Source organism: Silurus aristotelis (assembly GCF_946808225.1).
Source record: "Silurus aristotelis genome assembly, chromosome: 19".
NCBI classification, from domain to species: domain Eukaryota; kingdom Metazoa; phylum Chordata; class Actinopteri; order Siluriformes; family Siluridae; genus Silurus; species Silurus aristotelis.
In genome coordinates this window covers 6,417,808-6,436,734 of record NC_139592.1, presented here as the reverse complement: position 1 = coordinate 6,436,734, position 18,927 = coordinate 6,417,808, and the positions used below count along the sequence as shown (strand labels likewise).

At 40.0% G+C, this 18,927-nt stretch overlaps 1 protein-coding gene across 2 annotated transcripts; it reads right to left on the bottom strand.

Moving 5' to 3' along the window:
* Positions 1-494: 494 nt before the first annotated feature.
* On the bottom strand, positions 495-18,321 carry fignl2 (fidgetin like 2). 2 transcript variants are annotated; one of them, XM_083569865.1, is made up of 3 exons: positions 18,172-18,321; positions 15,337-15,483; positions 495-4,891 (listed from the first exon to the last, which is right to left on the bottom strand). In XM_083569865.1, exons 2-3 carry the CDS (start codon positions 15,359-15,361, stop codon positions 2,844-2,846), a joined length of 2,073 nt encoding a protein of 690 aa, XP_083425991.1. In that variant the 5' UTR covers positions 15,362-15,483; positions 18,172-18,321; the 3' UTR covers positions 495-2,843. The 2 variants fall into 2 exon arrangements, with proteins under 2 accessions (XP_083425991.1, XP_083425992.1); XM_083569866.1 differs by lacking the exon at positions 18,172-18,321 and having other exon boundaries at positions 15,337-15,716.
* Positions 18,322-18,927: the final 606 nt, after the last annotated feature.

Sequence of the window (18,927 nt, the reverse complement as noted above, 5' to 3'; positions counted from 1 at the left end):
TCAATAAAGTATTCCAGTAGTTTATAACAAACCATTTCTGTGCACGATAGGATTTCTTCTATAAGCTGAATCTGATTTTCATGGACCCTCTTTTTGCAAAAAGACATTAGATAGTAAACTAGACATATTCTTTACATGTTTTTTATTTTGCACAGTCCTGTAATGATTCTGCGGTATTTTACAGGTGCACACAGAGATCACCTCTAGCTATCACATGCACAGTACAATTTCTTCACTAATAATCTGATCAAATGAGTGAATCTCTTGAGTGAAACTGAAATAAGTGAAACCCATGTTTTCTTTAAATCTTTTATCAGTAAATCTAGATCTAAATCTAAAGTAAATCTAGATTTGTTATTTTGCCCCATACACTGAGGTCAGTTGAGGACAGAAGTGCAGACCAAGATCAGGCCATTTATCTTGGTAGTTTGCCAACTGCAGTCATGTAATTTTCTCGACCCCACACACACACACAGCATGAGAAATAAACCTGGTTCAAAAGGTTGACATATTCTCTTTAATAATGTGTGATATTTTTCTCTTAAAATACAGCCTTTTTTGAGGTAGACCATTACAGTTCAAGAACATTAGCATTTTCAAAACAAGACATCAAAAAAGACATGAAATAAATACTTTCATGTACAATATGTTGCAAAAAAAAAAAATGAGGTAGAAATGGTTACAGAAAATGTACAAGAACAAGAAACTAAATCAAAGTTACTGTACTAATAGATAAAAAAAAAAACAGCTAATAAACGAGAGTTTTGTTGAACAAACTGCTAACTGAACATGCCTGGGAACAAAATGGATAAAAATCTCTTGAGTCTTATATAACATTGTCTTTCAGATTTTGGGACTAGAAGTGAGCAGTGCTCGGTATTGTGTCTACGCTATAACATTATTAGAGTGCAAGACTGCTGGGTTTTGTACTTTACCATCAGTCCAGATCGATGTGTATGCAGAAGATCATCATGATTGACCTGTAGTTAATGTCGTGTCAGAAGCCGCACGCTAAGCTTAAATGGAGCTATAGGCCTTAAAGAAAGATGATGACTAAATACAAAAAAATGAGAAGAAGGATCTCTCTCTATCCCTTGCAATACAATCCCTTGTGAACAGATGTATGATTATAATGTTCAGAACTTTTTTGGCATTGGCACCATCAGTAGCATTTGGAGTAAAAGCCAAAATCTTTAACATTGGTAGAAGCTTCTGGATTGTCTACATGTAGAGTATATCAGCAGTGTGTGTACGCTGAAAGAAATTGCAAGACACAATCGATTTTTAGACATGATTAGCTGCCAGTTGCATACAAATCTGCTCTGATTAATCTTTGGGTTGTTTTCAGTTATCTGAAGAGTTGTAATGTATGGTGTATAAAAGCTGTAAAATGTATGTGTTCATTAAAATCAAATAAATTGTGATTTTATGTCAAAATTATTTACTTATAAACAGTTTGTCCAACAAAATCAAGCCTCTGATCAGCCATCTACAATAACTTTTCATGAAGACAATCATCACTCCATCAAAATCTACATTGAAAAAAAAGTTGGAAAGGATGAAGGAAATATGTACTTGTATAGAATTACAAAAAAACTGTATTTTTATGGCATCAGATATTTCCTGAAATACCTGAATTACATTCAACGTTAGTCTTTGTAGCATTTTCAAGTTTTCTTCTGTGAGGTAATACCACAGCTGCAGTGTGTGTACAGGTCTGTGACCACTCTTTCTCTTTCTCCACAACTCTGAAACACCTCAATATTAACTACTAAGACCCTAAAGTTACATACATTCGATATCATTTCTGAGGTAAAGAAATTCTTCCTGAGTATTTTAAACAAGACTACATATACTAAGAAAAAAAAATTAAGCAGAAGAGAATATTAAACTTTTTTTGCTCTTGCTTGTCTTAAGAATTCAGAAAACTCGATGAGGAATGTGAGATAGACTGCAGGAACTAATGGTTAGGGGTTTTTGGTTTTAACGCCCTAGAACACTGTGGACTCTATATTCTGCTTGTGTGTTTGGTTTGTACAGTGTACAGAGCAGATTGTGCAGACAGTGAGGGCCAGTCCCTATCTCTGTTTTTCTCTTACTTCCTATCCCTTAATACTATTTGGGTAGCAATGCATACACTTTTTTCTTAAAAGACAGAGCTTTGACAAAGTGCACACAATATAACCACAGTCTAACAATGAACTTGTTTTGTAGAATATTGTTGTTGTCAAATAGGTTGCATAACGTTGGTTGCCTTTTGGTAAAATGCTGTCAATAGGGCAGGTATCATTTAAAAGCGATATGGTGCTGTTTTATAATTTTTTTGGTCAAAAATAATTATTTGCTCCCAAGCTGTTTAACACCAAAATATCAATTTAGAGTAGATCAAAACAATAAAAATATAATGCCATTGGAGCAGACAGGCAATAAATAGGATCCTGAGAATTATGGTTAATGGGACATTATTAATATAATCCAGGGTCATTCCAGGATTAAGACTGATCAGAATTCTAGTGAAATTCCAGAAAATATTGTATGTCAGAATTTCTATCAGCAAACAACCAAGAATTACCCTTCTGATAAATGCCTATTATTTAATCTCTTTGGGGAATAACGTATATGTTCAATCATAAAAAAAACAGCACACCATGGCATGTTTCCAAGACAAGAAAGTGTTCATTCTACAATGACTTTTCATTGTAAAATGTAATCTCCCAAAATAACCCCCCTTTTTGGCTGCAAAGTATGTTGCTACAAAAATAAAAATAAAAACAAAGAAAAAATATCCATGAGGCTTTCTACACAAAGATAAGCAGTCCTGATTCCAGTGGCTGAACTGTCTCTTAGTGGCTATACACTTTGCTCCATTCCATACAAGTGTCCAGTTCTTTGGGAGCCCCATGTGGACGCACCTTACAAAAAGCGCTCTCAAAGTCTTTGAAGGCTGGCGATAAGAGGGGTGTGCCAAGGCCGTGCATCTGACCAGTGGCTGAAGCTGATGCTGAAGCCAGGGCTTGCTGTCCAAGCTGCAGCAGCTCATGTGCTGAGAATCCATCGCAACGCTGCAGCACAGCAGCCAGCTCCTGTTCACTCAGATTGCAGCCATGAGGCCCAAGAGCTTGCAGCAGCAACTGCCTGCGGCCACTTCCATCTGGCAGACTAACATGGTAGCGCTTGGCCATGCAGCACAAAAGTGGCTCCTTCAGAAGCTCTGGGTGTCGTGTAGAACACACCACCAGCACCAAGCCACGCTGCACCTTCTCAAGTTGAGCCTGCAGCTGCTGTTTGAGACTCTCATCATCCTCAAAGGCTTCTAACTCACTCAGAAGCACCACCGCTGGCTGGCGTGCTGCAGCCACTGAGAATAACATGCCCAGAAGTTGTTCAGCCTCTGCCTTGTATTTGGATACCAATGTGGCACCGCTCAGTCTGAAAAAAATAGCCCCAAGTTGGGTGGCCATGGAGTGCACAAGTGTGGTTTTGCCACCCCCTCGTGGGCCAAACAGTAGCACAGTTCGGGGAGGCCGAGCGGAACTGTCAGAGCGCAGCACTGGCCACAGCAGTTCCTCCTCCAGAACTGCTTTAAGACGTGCATGGCCAACTAGATCTGACCACAATGTAGGCAGTGTGCAGTCCTGTAGCTCATTGTTTATCACTTCCAGCAGGTGCTGCTCTGTAATCTTTAGCGACTCAGAGTGCTTGAGTGAACGTTGTTGCTGGGGAAAGCCATGCTCGGCTCCTCCATTCTCTCCTGTCATGGCTGTTGGCGGGCTGTAGTCACCAGCTGTTCCATATGCTGGCGAAAGCAGGGGCTTCAGGCCACTGTATTTGCCCACCTCATCACCTGCAATGCCTGGCTGAGACCCAGGTTTGCTGGGCTTGAATGCCTGTGGGTCTGCAGTTGTAGCAACAAACCCATTCCCTCTGCATTCTGCTTTGTCACCCACACCATAATTTGAGTCTCCGCCAGATTTTAAGGCTTCATAGCTATATTTCCTATAGCGTGAATTTCTATCTCCCTCTTCTTCTTCAGGGGTCATTTCAAATGCTTTCCTCTTCAGTGAACCTGCTGTCTCTGAGCTGCCTAGGCCACTGTGCTGGTAAGTGTAGCTGCCTCCTACTACTGTGGTCCGGGAAGTGATGGGGGTTGGTGCTGCTATACCAGAGGGAAGGTAAGGGGGTGTTGGGTGGCTGTAGGTGGGCACAAGGCCAGTCTGGTGGGGGTAAGTCGTAGGCGGGTAGTTATAGACAGGTGCAGAGGGTGTGTAACTGGGCAGCAAAGTGGGGCCAGACTGCAGGGCATGAAGTGGTGCTGGGGGAAGTGCTGAGCTGCCTTGGGGGCAGTATCCTGATGAGAGGTAGGTACCATTGTAGCTGGGTGTGTAATCACTCGAATGGGGTCCACTACATGAACTGCTCCCACTGTAGCCTGAATCTGACAGATTGCTGCTGCCTGCAGAAATGCTGCCTGAGCCAGGTGGCATTGTGGGTGCTGGCACCACCTTCAGACTATCATGGGTGGAGGGGGGGACCAAAGGGTAAGTTACATCAGTGCTGTGTGAGAGGGGCCAGGGCTCCAGTTCACTCTTCTGACTGCCATTAAGAGCCCCAAAGGTGGCAGGCTCAGGGTAGGCACCCACAGCAGGGCGCTCATAAGCTGAGTCCAGCACACCTGAGTACTTTTCAGCATAGCGCTTAAGCAGGTTGGAGGCAGTGAGGGCAGAGATGTCATCATTGGCCCAAGCGTAGCTGTAAGAGCCGCGGCCACGTGCCGAATACAACTCAGGTTTGTGGGCGGGTGAGGAGGTGGTCGAGGACACATCCAAATGCTGCTCGGGCCACTGGCTCAGGGGCTGGGCATGCTCCGGGTTCCAGTGCATCTTCAACAGACCTGTTGGATACAAACAACCCATGTCACAACACAGAAAAATGAGGGCTTAAAATGATAGAAAATGCATTGGGCATTCTAACTGGATGTTGATTAGGTCTCAGTTTTTAAAATAACAAAATTTAAGCAAAATTTTAAACATATTGAAATTACTTAATAAGTTGAAAGCAGGTTTGTATTGTATATTATAATGTGATTTTGCATAAATCCCTTTACGCTTATATATGACATCACCTTACAGCAAATGAACACCACAAAACTTTTTGAAAAAAGTAAGAACTTTTTAGTTCAAATGTTTCAAACACTACAGTTTTTGTAATACACTTAATTTAGTGATAGTGCTGACATTATTATTGTTTCCATTCTTTTTTCAGTTTTTAAATTTTTTATCTGTGGTCATTGTTATTAGGGGAGGTAGTAGCTCAGTGGTTAAGGCATTGGGCTTTGGATCAGAAGATCACAGGTTTAAATCCCACCACCACCAAGCTGCCACTGCTGGGCCCTTAAGCAAAAGCCCTAAAACACTCCCCTGCACAGTTGTAAGTCGCTCTGGATAAGGGCGTCTGCCAAATGCCGCAAATGTAAATAAATGTATTAGATAAAAATTAGACAAAAAAGTATTTCTTTACATTTTGATTGTTTTAGCTTCTTTGAACTATGAATGTATACATGTGTGTATATATTGAGTGCTAGAGTCTTCTCATAGATCGGTTGCAGGTTATTGTATTTGGGAAATTATAGGACCAAATATGTGCGAACAAACACACAGAGAAGGAATATCTTTGTATTCCCATGAGTGTAAAAGGGGTGGACTGGTCCTTTCGCCACTTACAGAGCATAGCTGACATGTGCTAGCATCTGCAGCCCTCCCTGAGGAGCCATTGTTATCACCCAGTGTATGTTTGACTGAACGCCTGCTGTCCATCCCATGTACCACATCGGCCAGTCCACAAAGCAATTCTCTAAAAGCCCTGTGCATCCAGGACAGATCGGGAGAAAGAATGGGGAGGGAGACAGTGGGGCAAGGGCATGGGGGGGGCGGGGGGGGATGGGCAGGAGGCACAGAATAGTTGTGCTATTCATCGGCTGCTTCCCATGAAACACTGGTAGCGTGGAATGTCTTTTCCTCTGGCTATCTGCAGCTTTGGACCCTGTGATTCATTACACTGCCCTAATGTTGAAGGGATGAAAGAGAGACCAATAGAGTAATGACTGGGAAGAAAAACAAAACAGAAATTTCCCTCTGCAAATGTGGAACCCTCCTTTTCCCTTCCTCACTCCATCTTAGTGAAACTCTACATTTTGCCCTTGAATGCATTTTTTGTTGTTGTTATAAAGCTTTGATAGCTCAGTTCAATCATTGTGATTCTATGGTGTATGCATTTTCAGTCATTTAAAAAAATCACATTGGAACCCGTATTGCAAGGTGATTCGCTTCTGTTTGCAGAGGTATTAGTAAGAAATTCCTTGCATAGCTCGGCGTTATTGAACTGTCACAAACTGGCCAGAGGTGAGACCTGCAGCAGGAAAATGTAGGGGTGAAAGAATAAAGTCTCTGAATCTTTATTATAGGTGGATTTTTTTCTATAAACTTATGATTCATTATTTATACTTCTGCAAGTGTGTGGGGGTGCCCCTTGTTTTATTGCCATTTAAATCATACCTCGGGCTAATATGCTGCATTTTCCTTCAGGCTTTCTCTGAAACTTTGCCCTCCCCCTTTCCTCCTTTCCTCCTTCCCTCTCTCTCTTCTCCAGATGGCCACTGCATTACCTTGTGTTTCGAATATACATCCATATATTTTAAACTTCCCACAGTGCAAAGAAGTCCTGTGTTCAAATCTGTGTCAAACTATAAGAAAACAAGAAAGAGACCCTGAAGTGGGTTTGGGGCTTGGAGTTGGAGGTCATTGTCCAGACTGCAGAAACAGTAGACGTCCTGCAGGACATTCCCATCTGCAGTCTGGTAGGAGCAGAGCTGTGCAGAGCCCAATAATGGGGCCAGTGTGTGACAGAGATGGATGGCAGCCCAGGGGAGCTCATAAAACCTGCAGCAGGGAGGGGAGGGGAGAGAGTGGACAGCAGACGCACTGGCCAGTGTGCGTTTGTGAGCATGTGTGCGCACGCATTTGTGTGTGGACAAAGCTTGACATTAAGAAACTCAGCCAACCAGCCAAACTGCTGTCCACTCCATCAATATACACGAGATTGTGCATACAGGCTCCCATATGCATGCATGCTAACATACAGATACTCTCTTCGGCCAGAGAGCCTGCTGTCTAATCCCCCCTCTACACACTCCATACCCCTCCCTTTCACAGACACAATCTCACGGATGAGCCATTTGGGATGGAAGGATATATTCCTGCTCTCATGAAGCGTAGGATAAAGACCAGGTGCTGACCTTCACCCACAGCTCCTCTACAGCTCCCTTTTGTCCTCTAACCTCACCGAACACTATTCCATCCAGCATTAAATGAACCGGACACAAGCTGCAGCTTGCAATCACACCTAAGCTTGCGCTTGGATTGTCTTGATATGGCTGGGGTTTAATCTACACTTGTGATTCAATCATAGCTGCACACATTCAATGCAGATTAATTTATTCTAGCCTTATAGAAAGAAACAATGGGTACAACATGTTAAAATTTAGAAAAACATCAAAGAGCAATGATAAATAATGTTTTCCCCCGGTGTGTCCGAAAATGAGTATTATTTGTCTTTTCTTTTTCTGCAGCTAAGAAGCTAAGAAGTATTTAGGTACGGTTTTCATTACATTGTTATCATTGTAATTAGAAGTCTTGAACACAAAACTGACTGATTCATTTTATCCCAGAAAATTATGTGAAATGATTATCTGGCAACTATGCACTATGGAAAATCGTTATTAGAAAACTTGCAATGTCCTGTAATATAGACTTCTAAATGTGCATTATAATAATAATTAATATGCTGCATTATTATAGCTCCCGGTTTGTAGTTCGCTTTTCCAACAAACACAGGAAAGCACTAAAGCTCGCTTCCCAACACATTGATGTCCATATGACTAGCTCTAGGTTGCATGTCACCCTCTGTAGCTGTAATCAACTTGGGAAGCTGGCGAGTAAACAGAGCTGCAGCAGTTGGATTAGGAAAAGAAGGGTTCTCTCGCCACCAGGCCCTATTGTCCACATGGACCCTTGCAGCCTATGCTTTGTGGGAGGCAGACTCAGAGGGCCTGGTGCAGCCACTCTCTGCACAAGACTCCAGGCCTCGCAGAGAGACAGATGTTTCCACTGACCGCCTTACTGTCTCTATGTCTATTGTTGAAATGGCCAGTCCAGCAGACGTCCCCTTAGCCTGACAATTCTGTTGGTTCTGAGACAAAGGAGAGGGATCCTATTGTCAGAGGCTTGCCTAATTATGGAAATCTTATTAATCTATTCAGCCGAGGTCCACCGACAGCTTTTGTGGTGCTCTGGGATTTATTGAGGGAGTTTGGTGTGTGTGTGTGTGTGTGTGTGTGTGTGTGTGTGTGTGTGTGTGTGTGTGTGTGTGTGTGTGTATGTGTGTGTGTGTGTGTGTGTGTGTGTGTGTGTGTGTGTGTGTGTGTGTGTGTGTGCACTTCATATTGCATCTCTTTATTTTTGGAAGGAGTGCGTGATGGAGCACTGTTTTGGGCTTGCCAGTGTTAAGAGTTCAGCAACCACCTGCTTTCCAATTATAGATTGAAGTCACTCCCTCTGCTTCTAATAAAGTAGAATTCATGGCTTTAAAAAAATTGACGGGATACTCATTTGGACAAAGCAGTGAATGTGGCCTGTTAAGTGACTTGTTCACAAAAAAAGTCTAAAATTGACCCGTACTTCAGTACTCAGCATACACATGGATAAGTAGTTATTATATCAACCAGCATGTGTATTTGCAAACACTGCTAAGGATCAGATTATGCCATTTGTAATTTGTAATGCGGAGAATGTCTCAAGATTTGCCCTGCTGTGTGGAAAAATGACTTTGTCACATCTTCAAGCGGCTCATAGCTTGGATTGGATTCCACCTAGGTCAAATGAATTGTATAAATGTCATTCATAAATGTAAACAATTTCCACTTTGATAATGTAACCCCCTCCCCCCACCCCATGTATTTAAACCCATAACAATGTTAAACTCTTGCAGCAGAACGTGTGTGTACAAGCAATCCCAGTTTTCTGTAATGTGAGAAGACTAGGCCAGAAGCTGTTTCACAGCTCCCATGGGGTCCACAGGACATCTCTCTCTGTCTCTGTCTCTGTCTCTGTCTCTCTCTCTCTCTCTCTCTCTCTCTCTCTCTCTCTCTCTCTCTCTCTCTCTCTCTCTCTCTCTCTCTCTCTCTCTCTTTCTTTTTCTCTGCTTTTGTTTTTCTGTCTTGAGGCACAAAATCTACTCACATGCTACATGCCTTCTGGGATAGGCGACCATTAAAGTTGGCAGAGTGTGAAAAGAGCTGCAATGAGGGTGAGTAGGAAGAATCAATTCAATCAAGCAGGATCACTCACACACTCCTGCCCCCACATGTGCTAATAAACCACTCTTAAGATGGAGACTCTATATCACTCGCTGATTTTTTTTTTCACACCCATCTGTCGGTTTTTAAATAATACGAAATTGTATTTACCATCAACAGACCCCAAGAGAACAGCATCTGAGTGAAAAGAGTTAAGTCAAAATTTCCACATGTCTGCAAATCTCACATTTTTTCTGTAAATTAGTGCACAAGGAGAACAGAAGGATTAAAAGCAATAGGCAGAAAGTTGCAAATGGTAAGAAAGAAAAAGAAGAGAGAAACAGATGGAGGGTGGTTGTTTACATGAATTAATCATCGCAGAGCACGAAAGATAAGACAAGATCCTGAGTTCCAATCATTAGCTGATTTGTATTCAGCGTATTTAGTTTAGCTGCTTGAAGAATTAATGATTTAGGTGGGAGCTTTATGTGTGGAAAGAAAGTACAAACATTCTTTAGTGTTAACATCAGATCTCCTTTTCAACCTTATTAAAAAGTCAATTAAAATAGATGAAAAAAATAAAACACAATACTTTTTTATCTGAAAAAAAACCCCAACAACATGAAGCTGGTGCTGGTCTAATTAGATTCAGTTAGATCGCTTTGCCTGCCATGTTTAAATGTTTTATGGCTGATAGACACATGGAGTCACACTTAGAATGTATTACAATGTTATATAATATTATAGATCATGTAATTTTAGGAGAGTTCTTACAACCTTCTTATAGGGTGAATCACAACAATAATAAAATCACATTTGAGTGAGCGTGTAAAAAAGAATGTTTCATTCCTGCATTTAATTTTTATTTGTGTTGATATATATTTTTTTATTGGATGCTTCTGTGGAAACATTCAGATGCCACAAACACAAGAAAAGTAAATGTGTCTCACCTAAATAGCTCAGAAATATTTTTATAACTGTGCGAGGCGAGAATCGTGTCAGGTTGATAACAATCCAGTTTAATCAAGACAAACATGTATCTAATACAATGCATATTAAATCAGCAAACAGTACCTAAATTAATAGAATGTTTTGGCATCTTTCTTTTGAATTTCAAATGAAAACTTTTGAAGGTAATTCAATTAAAACATTTTAACTAGCGTACAGTATTTCAGTTCAGAACAAACTATAGTTTTCAACAATATATAAAATGCGTAAATGTATTTTCTTTCATGTATCACTCAAACTGCATTGTTATTTTAACATGTACATCCTGACTGGAAACGGCAGCTGGAAAATAAAACCAGAGTCCAATTAAAAGCACCTCGTCCAACACCCTGTCATTACTTATAGACCATGACTAATTGAGCATTGCCGAGAAAATTATTATAAATCCATGTGCTAGTCACAGCGATGTGATCAATCAAAGGAAACCCAATCCCTGGGCAGCGTTCACGCTTTCTCGCCGAAGCTCATCTGCTCTTTTCTTTTCATGGCCCTAAAAAGATGTAATAACAGAAGAGTTGGAGGGCTCTTACGAGTTTTCACACCTGCTGCCCAGCGCCCTCCCAGACGTGCACACATCTATTCACACAGCCCATGCAAGATCCCTAGAGGAGGGAGCCTATCTACTCAAGTGGCAGTGAAGGAGCTTCTCTGTCCTCACTCTTGGCCCACCCCTCCCATCTCTCTCTCTCTCTCTCTCTCTCTCTCTCTCTCTCTCTCTCTCTCTCTCTCTCTCTCTCTCTCTCTCTCTCTCTCTCTCTCTCTCTCTCTCTCTCTCTGCCAGCCCTCTGTAATCTCTGAGCTTTTGAAGGCATTATCACTCCTCCATGTGTCACACTGTAAGTGCATGCAGGCATGTTAGATCATTCCTGATCTGTTCTGATTAGCTACTAGAACCACAAAATCATGACATAAGCTGTTTTCCATAAGATATATACGGAAATGACGAGTGCACTCCTGGAGCATTTTGCAGCGAGGAACCTCTTACAGTTAAAAAAGGAAGGATGTAGCTTAGGATCACAGCACAACTTTATTTTATATCTATGATTACACTGAACATATTTAAATATTGGGCAATTATATTTATTTATATGTTTATTAACACTATTGGGGATTGTATTCTCATTCTTCTTCTTCTTCTTGTTCTTGTTCTCCTAATTATTATTATTATTATTATTATTATTATTATTATTATTATTATTATTATTATTATTATTCATAGACCCACAAAACTAAGCACACTGTATTTGCTTTGACTCTTATTAATAGCATATTTGTTTAATTATTTATTTATTTATTGAAAGTTGATTTTGGTAAAAATCTTGATAAAAAAAAAAAATGATAACCAACTACTTTATATTACTTTGATAGTATTTCTCACCATCAGAGTTGTGTAAAAACTAAATAAATTACACTCATTATACTACATTTTGAGAATGACATCACTTTAAAAAATAAATTAATCTGTTTGAATTCTGTTCTAAGAATTAGTCTTGCATTTGAATGTAATTACATCAAATCCTTATCTTTTTATTCAAAATTGAGGGATTGAATGTACAAATTTTAATGATGATGGAGCTGTAACACTTCGTAGCTGATTATTTGTGGTCAGCTGCACAAAACAGCTAGATGCATTTCTCTAAGCTCATAATTTTAGAACCCCCCCCCCCACCCCTATCACCCACAATCTGCTAATTTGTGTCCACAAATGGCCAAAAGCCAGGCAACCCCTCTGCTTTTAGAAAAACAGGGTCCCCATTTTGTGTGGCTGCAGGCTGGGTTTAGGTCATTGTGTCCACTAATATATCAAAGAACAGCTGTCCTAAGGCTCGCCGATGACCAATCACCCCCTCCATCTGTCTTCCTACCACCAAATCTCTCCTCCTTTTTTCACCCTTCATCCTCGTCTCTGAATCTTTCTCCTCACTGTTCGTCTTTGCCCCCCCACTCCCTCCCTTTCAATCCCACCCTGCGTGTTTCATTCCCACACGGCTAAATCCTTTGCCCTCTCTTTCTCTCTCTTTGTTTATTTATTGACTCTACAACAGAGTGAGGATTTTCTGTTTACGCAGAAGCAAAACGAAATGTGAGCGGCCTTAAAACCCGATCCCTGAGGCACTACACGAAGTACATACGGCATCTTATCTATTTCTGCCTTAATTAGGAGCTCCACGCATGAGAAGGGGGAGTGATTGTGGGCCTGAGTTCAGCCGTTCGACTATGAAGGCCACCCAAATGAGTCTGAGCACCAACCTTAATTAGGAGAGTAATTGCAACAGCGTTGGGCCTTAATGAGCTCTCCTGCATGATGGTAAGTTGATGAGAGAAGGGGGAAGGAAGCGCAAGCAGAAAGCTTTTCATTTTCTGTCACCCCGTTAGCTCCCCGGCCCACATAGCGCGCACCACCGTGAGGGCTAATTAAACCCCATTCACACCCGCCGCTAATGACCCTCGTGCTCATTCACACAGACACTTCAGCGTGCCGCCTGTTTACTCAAGGGCCCCTCCAGAGCCGTATTCAGCTTCGTTCGCTCTCGTTAGGGTTGTTGGAGGACTGTGAGATGCGCCACTCATCCAGAAGAGTTCAGCGTGCCCCCTTCCCTCGGAGCTTCAGAACTTTAATGACTTAACAGATGTAATCAGAGTGCTTCGGCAGGCCTGGCATTTTTTCTTTTTTTTGCAGAATAGAAATGAGGTCATTGTAAAGAAGAGGTGCTGGGCTGTATTCATTTCGTGCTTCAAAAGCAAAAAGGATCGACCGGACAGCGGGCCTCTGAGCAACAAGAGTTAGAGCACTCGTGAGTTGCTGGCCTGGGACTGATTTAGGAGCGTGTTTGAAGTGCAGATTACAGATTCTTTGCACCAAATCCCTACAGGAGTATCCATGGCCCCAGGAATCTCTCTCAGATTTCCTTCAGGTTTGTCTGTTTAAAAGTGTAAAGAAGAGGTAACACACGGGCGGTGTGAGGAGACAATGTGTGGAAATGGGCGTGAAAGAAACTGAATTTGAGTGTGTGTGTGTGTACACATGTGCATCCATGCATGCAAGAGCATATATGTGGAAACCACTAATGCCTGTGATATGTGTGGTCAGGAACACATCCTGATGGTGGGAATGTTCCAACTGTTTTACAAAGAAAATTCCAGCAAGGATGTGATACTATTCACATGTATGCCACATGGGCTAGGCTTTTTTTCATGTGCAGTTTACAGGTGTATTTGGCAATGCACAAAATATTTAAAGAAACTATCCATCATTTTTCTATGGGATCGGCTAAAAAATAGCGAATTGTTCTTATACACTGTAAATCTCTAAAACACAAAAATCTATTTTCATTTGCAATCATTAATATAGTACTCATACCTTTAACATAAATTCTAACTATCAATATAATGTCCACAAACTGCGTTGATTAAAAGTAAGAAAGAGTTTTAGCAGGACGTGTCAGGTTGAGTGAAAGAAAGATAAATGGACGTTAGGTTAATGTCTTGGGGAAGGAATCTGCGTGTGTTTAAGTGCTTAGAGTGTAAACATCAGGGATATCTAACGACCGCATGTGCAATCCTAACATTCACACGACATGCCCAAGAACACAAACACACAGAACCCCACTCAAAAGAACAGCCTGTTCTCATCTACCCACGCCAACAAAGAGCAGTAACACAGGAAGAGCAGGCTCTGTGTAAATCCACTGGTCACTTCAGAGCGGCTTAAAATCGCTCAAATATGATGCGTCTCTGAGGAATGCAACATATTCCACCAAGCCGTTGTGACATTCTCGAAAATCAATACCCAAACTGAGAAAGCTTTTGAAGTACAAAGCGAGAGTTTATTGAGTAAACACACGACATCGTGCTGTGTTTACTGTATTATAATGATTCAGAAAGAGTGCTTTATTGCACTCATTATAGAGCCAAAGAGAAAGAAAAAAAAAACAAGTATGCTTCGATTGCAGTTATGTCATTCTGGGCAAGACAAAAATGTGGCCTGTCAAGAACTGTTCAGTAAGGATCCGTCCATTAGAATGACTAAATTGACAAGTCTGGGCTTAAGCCTTTAAGTGAATTCCAGCACAAAAGATGCTCTGAGCAACTACAGCTTTGCTTTAAGAACAAAAGCGAGATCATCACAACTGATAATTGCGATGCACGCCTCGTCTCGACACAGTGCTTCTTTTAATGCACCACACATTTCTGTTTGTATAAATATTTCTATTTGACTAATAGAAAATATGTATAAAAGTGTTTCACCAGCATAAAGTGAACATAAGGAACAGCCATTTGCCTGCTGCAACACACATCCCAAGCCAAGCGTAAAAAAAAGCCCTCCCTTCATTATTATGTAATTACATCTCCAATTGATCAGACGTGGCGGAGCGGTTTGATTTCTCTCCTTCTTTTCATGTAGCTGTCACGCCGATAAAGCGGAGAGGAGGTGAGCGAAGAGTCCCTGGGCCGATCGCCGAGAAAAAAAAAGCACCATGCTGGCTAATAAACAATGCTGTTTTGGTGAGGGACTGCAAGGAGCTCAAATGAAGAGTGGTGCTAAAAGAAGGAGGAGGGGGGAATTGGAGAAGTGGAACGAGGACTAAAACTGGACACATCGGTTATTAGGTCGGCCGAGCGGAGAGAGTAGGAAAAACTGGGAGGGTGAGTGGGATTTGTGAAATGACACTGTCAGAACGGCAGGGATTCAACTGCTAAAGCCATCAACTAAACCCCCCTCCCTGCATCCCACACATACACATACACACGCACACACAATTTGCTTTTTTACTAAAGCATGCAGCATGCACAATGCTCTATATCAAAGGAAAAAAAGTGCAATACTGATTCCTATACAAGTGTATTCATATTATTTGTTATGTGTTAGTGATTTTTCCACCTGGATTTAAGCAGGGGTATTTTAGTACATACTTCACTAATTCACTACAAGGACCATATGAAACTGATGTTAACAATAAAGCATGCGTGCAACTTACTATAGGGAACAATAGGACTCAGCATTCTGCGGACGTGGTCTGGTTTAAGGTGACACTTCTGCAGGGAAAGCCAGGTTAGCGTCTGTGCGTCTGTAGTCCATCACCTGCTTGTGAAGCACCAGGACACTACGCATCCAGATCCACTTCCTAGGACAGGACAAGATACGGTTTAGTAACAAAAAAAAAACAACAACAAAAAAAAAAAAAATCCAGAGCAAAATGACAAAGTTTATTAAACAAATTAGACTCAAAGCGGAATCTGATAGTCATGGAGGCTTGCGCTGGGACTTGCTCCTTCTGTGGGCTGGACACACACAGGGGGTATTCATTAAGGGCCTGCACGTAGGCATTAAGCTGATTGTATGGCTGTGTCCAGCCTCTAAAGAGGCCTTTCTAAATCTGCCTCACAAAAAGCCCCATGCATACCACAGTGCTGCAACCAACTGCAATAAAGAGAGCACTATCACAAGACTGTGAACATTTCAAAACCAGTTTGTTCACAGATCTCAGATCCTGCTTTACAACCCACATTTTCCTAAATGTCTAAGTTCCTAAAATGCCTAAGCCTATGAAAGGCTAAGAAATAAATATGAAAATAAAATAGTAAATAGTAAAATAGTAAATAGTAAAATAGTAAAATGAAAATAGTTCTAATTGCCATTTTCCTGACCTTTACATCTATTGAGGTTTATTCAAAACACAAACACAGATGAAAAGTAATAAGAAATCAACTTAAATCGGTTTTATGCATTAAAAAATTACCAAAAGGATTTTGGTTAATGCTTCGAAAAACTATAAACAGGGAAATATATATGAACATATAACTTACAGAGGGAAAAAATCTCATTTTAGAACTGTAGGTACTTTTCATATTTATCTGTTTAATAAGCAAACAAAAAAATGTAAGTGGTTACACTGTGTTCACTTAATAGTTCAGAAATAGTTAATAAAAAAAAAGCTCTAAAACACTAAATGGTAAAAGTGTGGGATAAAAAACTGAGAATTTACAGACTTTATATTTATGTATTACAACATGACAGACTGAAACACTGAGATATAAGAGAGTAAAAATGAAACACTTAAAACATTCAGATATACTTCACTATTTATAGATATACTATAACACCACACTCAACCAAACTCAAACAATAAATGATAATTAGGAAAACAAAAATACAAAAATATATGTTAAATATAGACTAAAATTTTAATAAATATTTTTTTTTCAAATATAGTTTATTTAATATAAAGTTTAAAAATGTTTTTTTTTAACTTAAACACAAAAAAAATTTGTATGTGCTCAAAGTCGAAATATATTCCCAAATTGAGCTCAAACACTAAAATATGAAACACTGGAATTAAAGTCGAAATGATTAAACACTGGATTCAAACACTAAAATAAAAACTGCTAAAACAGCACACAGAGACAAAAATATAAAACACTACAATATATCACACTGAACCCCCAAACAAAAAACATCAGCACCACCAACGTAAAACATTTAGCAGGAACCCAATAAAATACTGAAATGTAAACAGTGAAATTGAATGCACTGAATTTATACACTCAAATATTAAGCACAAAAATATTAAATTATGAGATACTACAACACCAAAGCTCTGAGATCTAAAACCTCGGACATCTCAAATGATCATGATTATCATGATTATAAAATGTGGCTTGGTGATCACACGTCACATACAGCTAAACAAGAGTAAACAAAACATGCGTGTACTTCTCACATTGTCAAGTCACATGAATGCTCCTTTAAATAAAAAAACAAAGAATTATAAATGGTTTATTCATTAATAATAAATACTATAAGGACTAAACTGCTTTTTATTTGAATAAGAAAATGTATAAATATGGAATGTCATGAGGAATCACTACCACAAATCAGTCAAACAATCCAGATCCAAATCATAAATATCCATATAATAAATATCATTTATTACATAGTAATTGTGACAGTCCTAACACGTTTTTTTTTTTTTGTTTTTTGTTTTTTACTTAAATGATTGTGGTCTAAACGACTACTTTTCTGAAAAGCTACTCTTGAGCAGCTGGTGCTGAGGACCTCAGAGAGAAATTCCGTTTCTCCTTTCAAGTCTGAGAGCAGAGGAGCTCACATATGAATGAAAAATATTACATAATCATGCCATTCAAACAGTGTGGCTTCTCAAGCTGCTTCCGAAAGCCGATCGCTCCTCTCTGACACGCTGTGCAGGACAACACACACTTCCTCTGACATCAGAACATTAAAAACTGTTCTATCCAGAAGCACTGTTTATCTATAGACATATATAACTATAACAGATGTTTACTTTGCAATGCTGAATGATTGGTTCCAGTGCATTTAATGATTTATTAGTTTATATTTCAAAACTTGCATTGCAAAAAAAATCTGCAATAAATTGCAAATATGCAAAAAGCAAAAAAGATGCATGCACGTGGCAAAATTTTAGGCTTCCTTAATAATATATTTTTACACCAGTATAATTTTTCTTATACTAAATAAGAAAAATACGTTTCTTATACTAAAGCACTGACACCATTCTGTCTCTTCAACTTAAGAAACACAAACATACACTTCTTCAAGCTAAGGAAAGTCGTTTCCATGAAGAGAGCATACATAGAAACACCTGTATGCAAAAGTATACATAAATCAGGAGCTAGATAAGATTGAGGAGGAGAAGAAGACTGAGAAAAACTTACAGCACTTGCATTTTCTTATGCAACTTGAAGCTTTCCTTCAATGCAACCTGAATCAATGTATAAGGTAAAAGAGAATGAGAATGGAAGAGAGAAAGCAGGATGGAGAGAACCTGACTTACCTAATCATGCCTGCATTTCTCAAATTCAGAACAGACATATAATCCCCGCTTGTGTGTGCGCGTGCTCGGATACGTTTTTCCACGTACGGACTCAACACCACTCTCTTGCTCTCTCTCTCTCTCTCTCTCTCTCTCTATCCTGCTCTCTCTACTGACAACACACTCACAGTCAAACGAATACAATTCCCTTCCCCCAGCATTCCCATCCCCCTCTCCCTCCTCCTTCTGTCCTTTTTGTCAAAGGTATTTAAGCAGAGAGAGAGAGAGAGAGAGAGAGAGAGAGAGAGAGAGAGAGAGAGAGAGATGGGTGTCCAGGGGGGAAGCACACTACAGATCCTTTAGAGTAAGGATGGACGATAATATTGATCTTTATTTTTCCATGAAATACTAAGTAATTTTATACTAATATCCCAATATCAATACTTTGAAAATCCTTCTTGAGCACATAAAAAAAAAAAAAAATCTGCGGAAACATGGATTTCTATAAAAAATCAATTAGAGACTCTTGTTTAATTTCTGAAAGAATCTATATCACATATAAGATACATTTCCAAACGCTCACACTACTGAGATGGCATAAAGTGCAGATCAGGTTCACCGAGATTAATTCTGCATCCAACTTTAAAAGTGCAATCCTGGAATTGTGTCTAAGGGTACGAGATACAAAATGGGGGGAAAAAACAGGTGCAAGTATGTTTTTTGATCAAAAACTAGCCAGCTAACTGTGAGGAGTGATGTATATTTGAAGCAAATGCT